Source organism: Monopterus albus, unplaced genomic scaffold, assembly GCF_001952655.1.
Source record: "Monopterus albus unplaced genomic scaffold, M_albus_1.0 scaffold267.1, whole genome shotgun sequence".
Taxonomy (NCBI): domain Eukaryota; kingdom Metazoa; phylum Chordata; class Actinopteri; order Synbranchiformes; family Synbranchidae; genus Monopterus; species Monopterus albus.
Genome location: NW_018128147.1, coordinates 886,847 through 896,051, shown reverse-complemented (window position 1 = coordinate 896,051; position 9,205 = coordinate 886,847). Strand labels below are relative to the sequence as shown.

Here is a 9,205-nt window from a genome sequence, read left to right as displayed (position 1 = left end):
TCAGCTCTTCAAGGACATTCATGCTTTTCTTCAGAAGTTTTCTAAACTTCATACATTTGAAATATTTAGCTTTATTTTGAAAATCCTGCTCCATTCAAATGAATGGGAAAACTCTACTACAGCATAATTTCAGCTGTCAAAATATTTAGCTCTACAGGGATATTCATGCATCTCTTCAGAATTTTTCAAAACTTCATATTTTTGAAATATTTAGCTTTTTTTTTTTTTTTAAATCTTGCCCCATTCAAAAGAATGGGACATTTTTTACTTCTGCATACTTTAAGCTATCAAAATGTTCAGCTCTTCAAGGACATTCATACTACTATTTAGAGGTTTTCTAAGCTTCATACATTTTAAATATTTATCTTTATTTTGAAAATCTTGCCCCATTCAAATGAATGGGAAAATTCTACTTCAGCAAACTTTCAGCTATTTCAGCTATCAGAATGTTCAGCTCTTCAAGGACATTCATACTACTATTCCGAAGTTTTCTAAACTTCATACATTTTAAATATTTAGCTTTATTTTGAAAATCTTGCCCCATTCAAATGAATGGGGACATTTTTATTTCTGCATACTTTCAGCTATCAAAATGTTCAGCTCTTCAAGGACATTCATACTACTATTTAGAGGTTTTCTAAGCTTCATACATTTTAAATATTTAGCTTTATTTTGAAAATCTTGCCCCATTCAAATGAATGGGGAAATTTTTACTTCTGCATACTTTCAGGTATTTCAGGTATCAAAATGTTCAAGTCTCCCAGGACATTCATGCTTCGGCTCAATTTTTATATACCTCACACTTCTGAAATATTTAGCTTTATTTTGAAAATCTCCCCCCTTTCAAATGAATGGGAAAATTGTACTTCGGTATACTTTCAGGTAGATATGCCTTTCAGGTGTCAAAATGTTCAGCATTTTCAGGGCAATCCTTCAGCACATAGCTTTCACATGCACTTTCGACAGGAAATGCATTTCTTTAGTTGGAATGTAATAATCGTTATGTTTAGCTGTTGGTAACAGCAAGGCAAGCTCTGTTCTCTGTTATTTTTCGGATCATGCGAGAAAATAAAAAGATACTGATACACTCTCAGACCTTATGGGATGGTAGTAGACAAGCTGGAGTATCAACAGCAAATTAAAATGCTATGTTTGGCTAACAAATGTTATAGTATTGTGGGGGGGCTGTGGACATTTTTTGAATATATTAGAATATGCATATGTCCGGGAATGCACAATGAGTGGCAAATGTGGATGCCAGTTACACAATTTCACTAAACCTTTCAGAGAAAAAAACTGCTAGACTATGTATTGTTTATAGCAGAGTATTTTCATATGCAAATATAAATATTAAAATGTCTCTGGAGTGGAACTTTTAAGTATCAGCAAACATCAGATCGCTGGCAACGAGAATCAATATTGAATCCTATTGTGATGAGAGTGGCGATTTACACCCCAATTCTTAAGACTAACCTGAGTACTTTACCTCTAGGTGCAGGCATACTTTCTTCTGGAAATTTGAAACATTGGTGTCTTTACAGTCAGCAAAACAGTTCGAGAAACATTTAGGATAGCTGTAGCAAACTGTGGATTCTCACTGTTCTCAGTGTTCTTTGTACCCCTTTACTTTAGTCTTCCCAAAACTAACCTTTTGAATAATTTACACCAAAGGCGGATATACTTTCTTCTTGAAAAAGTGTTTTTATAGTCAACTAAACTGCAGAATGAAGTCAATTTGTCGTTGGGTAATGGAACAAAAATAAAAAGCAGACAAAGTTCAAGATACATTCATTAAAAGCAGTGGAAAAATGAGCAGTCATTAGTTTTAAAAGTGGCTACATTGGGGAAGATCTAAGCTCTAATGGGAGCTGGTTCCAGCTCTGGGTAGCATCATGGCTAAAAGCACCTTCATCATTAGGGACACTTCACACCCAGGACATTCACTCTCTGAACTGCTGCCATCAGGTAGACGTTTCAGAGTAATCAAATCAACGACCTCTAGATTCAAGATTAGTTTTTACCCAACAGCAGTTACCACAATCAGTGCTGTGTTGTTCAAATGCAAACAAAATAAATCAGCATGAGAATATCAAAGAATCTGTGATTGCAACAAATTTCTGGGAGAAGTGGTTTGTTATATGACAGAAATACAGGGATGCCAATATTTTTGGCCATGACTGTAAAATTATACTGGAGACATCGATCATCCCACAAATAATTTTTAAATAAATTTTTATTCTACTTTATTCTATTTTAGTTCCTAAATGGCACCCAATACTAGGTGAGAGAGAAATGGTATTTCGATTTTTTTGTATGTCCTGCACTTATGGTGAATTGACGATAAAAACCTTGAAGCTTAAACGCATGACATGTCTGGCTGTTCCACCTTGCTCAGAGATGTTGATACCAGTAACAACTCCTAGGGTGTTAAAATTTGGAGGCTGATGATTTTAAGTGCTTCCCTGGTGGTCTTGTGGTAGTGATGCTGGCAAAATAAGGTGAGAGATTACTGTATATACAGTATCAGCTACATTCTTGCATCTCAGCCTGGTGAAATATTTGGATGCTTGGGTCTTTTCAGATTAAAACAAAGATCATGTCAAATCATAATGTTACCATCTTGATGCCTCTTCCTTCTATACATTATATGTATATTGTATATTTATTTTGTTCCTGAGAATAATGTGTTTGTTGGCAGGATGAGGTGGCCCACACAGTTACAGAGAGCAGAGTGTTACAAAACACAAAACACCCCTTCCTCACGGTGAGAACATTTACATTTCTCAGTGACCCATAGTTTTTAAAAATTTTTGTGCAGCATGGACTCGCAACAACTAGCCCGTACTCATTAATGATGTTTTTTTTAATATATGCCACATGGTCTTCTGACCAGACCAATCTGAAGACTGTGCTGAGCCTGTACTGCATAATTTCACCAAGCACTTAGTGCACACAGTGTCTTTTAGCCACACTAGCAGATTGCAAAGAGTCACACTGGGTTAGTGTATTTCTCTTAAGATATTTGCCCCTGCTTTTTTTCCTAATGTGATCCTTTTCTTCTTGCAGACCCTGAAATATGCCTTTCAAACCCATGATCGGCTCTGTTTTGTAATGGAATACGCTAATGGAGGCGAGGTGAGACCCCCCCATACACACATCACAGTTACTTGGTGTCAACATCTTATCATGCACAGTGAAACATGTATTCTCAAGATTCAAGATTTTTATTTGCCATTTATGCATAAACAGACAGTCTAAGTATTTAGGAATTCTTGTGCAGCTCTCCTTTCAGGTAAGGAGTCAAAAGCCAGAAAGAACACTTGGTCTTAAAATAAAAAGTTACATAAAGGCAACAAAGCATTAAAACCCCAATACACAAAAATAGGGTAATAGTATTTTCCCCAGTGAACTTCAAACATCGCACTTAGTAATTCACATAGTGGAGTTGGATATGTCATTACGCTTGGTGAGTTTATATTCAGGCCTGTTTCCATTGCTTGGTAGAGAATGTCCTGCTATTATTCAGGTCCCACAGGAGAACACTGTTCATGAGATGCTCTTACAAAAATACCTTGTGGAACATTTCTGTATTATTATTGTGCATGTCTAGTAAGGGGTTATTGCACATTTCTCACACTTTCGTATTTGCCATCATTCTTACTGCGGCAATAAAAAGCTGTTGTAAAGTCTAGTCCTGTGTGTAATGATACTGTCCGCCCTGCTGTGCCTGAGGCTGTAGGTGCAGTTTTTGTGTCTGAGCAAAGTGTGAGCTGGTTGGCGTGGATCCCTGATTATGTTCTCTGCGCTTTTATAAGGATATTCACCTTTATTGGCCAAGTATGTTACACACAAGGAATTTGTTTCCAGTACAGAACCGAGGCAGCCATCTGCGGCGCCAACTCAACCGATGGCTCTAACCATCGGGGGCACCTTGGGGGTTCAGTGTCTTGCCCAAGGACACTTCGATACATGGACTGCAGGCACCGAGATTCGAACTTCCAACCTTCCGGTTGGGAGTCGACTGCTATACCCACCGAATCACAGTCGCCACCTATACAGACAACAGCACTGTGTGTACAGTGTGTTCATAGCAGGCAGTTCAGTCCCAGTAATCCTCTCTGCAGTCTTTATGACCCTTTGAAGAGCCTTCCTCTCTGCCTGTGTGGTGTTACCATACGAGACTATGATGCTCTCTTCCAGTCCTCTATAAGCCTGGGTGAGAGGGCGACTGTTCAAATCAGCTTTCCTGAGCCACCTGATGAAGTATAGCCGCTGCTGGGCTTTCTTCACTGTCGAAGCTGTGTTCCGTGTCCAGCTCAGCTCAGGTCAGGTCACCTGCAGGCCCAGGAACCTCTGGCTGTCAGCTCTCTCCACCTCAGTCCCTTTGATGGTCAGAGCAGCAGAGGGGAGGGGTTCTTATTACCCATTAATTTAGTTTATTTAGACAAGAATGTCGTTCACCAAGCTTCTGTAGCCCGACTCGTCTCCCCCCTTGATGAGGCCCAGAATGGTGGTGTCATCAGCATATTTAATGATGATGGTGTTGTCATGGTTGGAGACACAGTTGTGGGTGTACAGGGTGAAGAGTTTGGGGCTGAGACAGCAACCCTGCGATGAGCCTGTTTTGATTGTGAGCTCAAGCAGACACCCACCCTCCCATTCTGACCACCTGTGGTCTTTCAGTCAGAAAGTCCAGAATCCAGTTACAGGTGGGAGTTGGGACACCGAGGTCTGTCATCTTCTCAATCAGCTTGCCCGGGCGAATGGTGTTGAATGCAGAACTGTAATCCAGGAAGAGCATCCTAGCATATGTACTGCTGTTGTCCAGGTGTTTCAGGGTGTGGAATAAAGCCAGAGCCGTCGCATCGTTCACTGATCTATTGGGGCAGTAGGCAAACTGGAGGGGATCTACAGTGTCCGGGACCATGTGTTTTAGCGTGTGTGAAGACCAGTTTCTCTAATGGCTAAGTGTTTGACTCCATCTGTTTCAGCTCTTCTTCCACCTGTCACGCGAACGAGTGTTCACAGAAGACCGGGCACGCTTCTACGGCGCTGAGATTGTGTCAGCACTTGAGTACCTGCATTCACGAGATGTCGTTTACCGTGATCTGAAGGTGAATACAAAAAATTGCAGCAAATCACTTATTTACTTACACACTGAAGACTCTCCTCTAGGTAATATTAGCCTAATTCTGGCATGCAATTATTTTTCCCCTCCAAGTGTTAGTTGTATTATATTTGTTCAAAATGTAATGTAAATGTGGTGCTGATTTTTGTTTTTTATTTGTTGGTTCTTAAAGAAAATTAGTTATAATTTATGTTTGAGGGTGAAAAATAGATTTAAAGGCACTCTTCAACAGTGGTGGAAGAAGTTCTTAGATCCTTTACTTAAAGTCCCCATGCCTGCTCATTTTGCTCGTTTCCAGCCATTTAATGTTTAAACTTTGGTACCTCTAGATTAGCTTTGCACCCCCCCATAACTCCAAATAGTCTGTAATTATTTCATAATGATTAAACCAGAGAGCCTCTTCCTGTGTTTTTTAAACTTACAGTTAAGTCCCACCGAGTAGTGGAAACATCACTCCCTTTCAAGTAGCTCCAAGGTCGGTAAATCCAACCGGTGGTCACTGCATCTTCCCCCACTTGACCACATACAGTCCCAAAGTAGTGAAATTAATTCCAACAGGTAGGGTAGTTCTGACAATAACATCATGAGTTGTTGGTTAATCCACTGGTTAACCAGCAACACATCACATGCAGCAGACACACTGGCCTCAAGCAGTCAGAACAAACGGGTACTGTGCTCCAGAGAAATCCAGTGTTGATGAAGCTGATCATTCACCACTGCAGGGGGCTTCACAGGCCGTCTGCTTGTAGGTTAGACCCGGTCAGGTAAAACAACGAGTCCTTGTACAGGAACATTCCCAGACATGCAATAACCTCAGCCCCTGTGTTTTTCTCCACATCCTCTGGTCACAGTGCAGCAACAGGAGGGAAAATTTATCCACAATACAGCAAGTAGTAGAAAAATTCCACTTTTACAGTGGCACCGGTGGATGTCAGGCAAGTTCACATGAACGCGCAACTGCCTGGAGATTATGAGTATTCAACGGGATCCTTAAACTATCACGTAATACTTAATTTTGTTCGAAAAAAAAGTTTTGCAATTTGCGATGAGAGCTTGTGAGACGTGTATAAACTAAGTGGAAATACTAGAACATACGTACACCTCATTGTTTGAGCTTTAGGTCACGTCTAAGATGATAATTCACCATTGTAACATTGTAGATAAGTCAGAAAACAAGGTAAAGCACCATGGGCCCTTTAAATAAAAGTAGCAGTACCAGAGTGTAAAAATGGTTTGTTACAAGGAAAAGTTCTGAACTGAAAATGTTACTTAAGTAAAAGTACACAAAATATACAACCCCAAATCAAAAATAGTTGGGACAGTATGTAACAATTATAACAGAAAATAGTGATTTGTAAATCATATGTGTCCTATTTTACATTGAAAACAATACAGCAGCACATTATTTGATATGATACTTAATTTTATTCTTTGTTTACAATAAACACTCACTTCAGTTCTCTTGCTGCAACACATTCCAAAAGTTTAGTCGCTTGCATTTCAGGGCCAGTAATGAGGTAAAACAATGAAATGATAATTCCATTTGAAACGGGTGATGTCAACAGGTGACTGCATCATGATTTGGTACAAAAGTGGCATCTAGAAAAGGCTGAGCCCTTTAGGAGCAATGATTGGCCAAGAACCACCAGCGTAGGTGTGAGAAAATTATTGAAATGTTTAAAAACTCAAGTAAAAGTTAGTCACCCATTAAAATTCTACTTGAGTAAATGTGTCTAAGTATCTGATATTAACCATACTTAAGTATCAAAAGTAGCTTTCTGAAAATGTTAATACTTAAGTATTGAAATGTTGTTAATAAAATAGCAAAGTAGTCAGAATTTGTAAAATTACACACTTTATTCTGCTGTGCCTTCTTTTCTTAAAATTCTTCTTAAAATTCTTAAATGTTGGTGATATTGAGGAGCTTAGTCCCTGGTTTCACTCCTCTTGTTGCTCTATTCTGGATTCTGTGGCCCCATTGAAGGTTTGGCAGCCTAAAGCTAAGCCTGAACCATGGTTTGGCACCAAAACTCGTGTGGCTAGGCAAGCATGCCGTAAAGCTGAATGGAGGTGGAAGAAGGACAGACTGCAGGTTTCTTTTCAGATCTTAAAGGACTGCTGGCACAATTATCAGAAGACTGTTAAAGAAGCTAAGAGAGAATATCTGTCTGATATTGTTGTATCAAACAGTCATAATCCACATGTGTTATTTAATACAATTGGGTCTGTGCAAATTTTTTCACAGCCTGTCTGCCTGGAAGCCTCTGTTGAGCTGTGTGATAACTTCTTACAGTTTTTTATCGAGAAGGTTGCTGTTGCGATGGCTTTGGGTACAGGCCCTGCCTCTGACCCCTTGGAATTTGTCCCTTGTGTGGCTGTTTTTGATGTATTTGAGCCTGTGACTTCAGCCTTTTTGGAGGAAATAATTAGTCAGATAAAATCATCTGGCTCTCCGCAGGATGCTATTCCCCCGCAATTTTTTAAAGATGTCTTTCCTTGTATAGGTAAGCTGGTCCTGGCTATTATTAATAGTAGTTTGTCTTCTGGTGTTGTCCCTGCATGTTGTAAACATGCAGTAGTGCAACCTCTACTTAAGAAACCAGGTTTGGACCTTTCGGTATTAGCTAATTTTAGGCCAATCTCTAAGCCCCCCTTTATTTCTAAAATATTAGAAAGAGTCCTTTTTAGATCAGCACAATGTCCTGGAGGTCTTCCAATCTGGTTTTAAAAGTTTACATAGTACAGAGTCGGCCTTATTAAAGGTTTTCAATGATATATTTTTGGCAACTGATGCAGATGATTATGTGATCCTTGTCCTGCTGGATCTGACTGCGGCCTTTGATACGGTTGATCACCGTATTTTAATATCCCAGCTTAAAGATATGGTGGGCATTAGGGGCACTGCCCTGGAATGGTTTAGGTCTTACTTGTCTGGCAGGTGATCAATTCTGGGGCCTTTGCTGTTCTCACTTTATCTACTACCTCTTGGTTCCATCCTGAGAAAGCATGGTGCCCTTTTTCATTGCTATGCTGATGATATTCAGATTTATATGCCGCTAAAGAGGAAGGATAACTTTTCAATTAAACCATTATTGGCGTGTCTTGATGACGTCAAGGACTGGATGACCCTAAGTTTGTTAAAACTTAATGAGACAAAGACTGAAGTTACAATGTTTGGCCCAAATAAGTCTGGTGGTGACCCACCTTCAGTTGACTTAGGTCACCTGGCGCAGTATGAGAAACAGACTATCTTGAATTTGGGCGTAAAAAATTTATTCTGGTTTGAAATTTGATCGCCAAATTAATGCGGTTGTGAAGTCTAGTTTTTTCCACCTTAGGCAGATAGCGAAGGTAAAGCCTCTTCTAGCACGCCAGCATTTTGAGATAGTAATCCATGTATTTATTACATCACGTTTGGATTACTGTAACGCACTGTATGTTGGAGTCAGCCAGTTGTCACTTGCTCATCTCCAATTGGTTCAGGATGCAGCTGCCCATCTATTGGTTGGAGTGCGTAAAAGGGAGCATATAACCCCTATTTTGGCATCCCTTCACTGGCTCCCAGTGTCCTTTAGGATTCATTTTAAGATTCTTTTATTTGTTTTTAAGTCTTTAAATGGTCTTGAACCACTGTACCTTCTTGCGTACCTTCTTGAACTTTTATTTCCTTATAGTTCCTCTCAGTGCCTCAGATCAGCTGACCAGCTCCTGCTGGGGGTACCAAGGGCTAGGCGTAAACTTAGAGGGGACAGAGCGTTTTCCGTTGTGGCTCCTAAGCTATGGAATGCGCTGCCTAATTACATTAAGCAGACCCCCTCGTTGGCCATTTTTAAAACTTACTTGAAGACCCATTTGTATGCCTTGGCGTTTGATATGGCATGAGACTCTGTTTGCTGAGTTTTGGTTTTGGATAGTATTTTGTTATTTTGCTATCTTGGTTCATTTATTTTATTTTATTGTTTTATTCTTATTAATGTAGTTGTTCACATGTTATATGTTTTAAATCGAATCTTATGTTAAGCACTTTGTTTGGCTTTGGCTGTGTTAAAGTGCTCTATAAATAAAGTTGAGTTGAGT

General features: G+C 39.6%; 1 protein-coding gene across 4 annotated transcripts in view; it reads left to right on the top strand.

The window, feature by feature from the left end:
• Positions 1-9,205, top strand: part of LOC109972703 (RAC-beta serine/threonine-protein kinase-like) — a 67,658-nt gene that overhangs the window by 32,680 nt on the left and 25,773 nt on the right. For all 4 annotated transcript variants that reach the window (XM_020621740.1, XM_020621739.1, XM_020621737.1 and 1 more), the window contains exons 7-9: positions 2,699-2,764; positions 3,067-3,135; positions 4,992-5,114. In XM_020621740.1, coding sequence (XP_020477396.1) covers positions 2,699-2,764; positions 3,067-3,135; positions 4,992-5,114 — 258 coding nt within the window. The remainder of the gene's footprint in view (positions 1-2,698; positions 2,765-3,066; positions 3,136-4,991; positions 5,115-9,205) is intronic.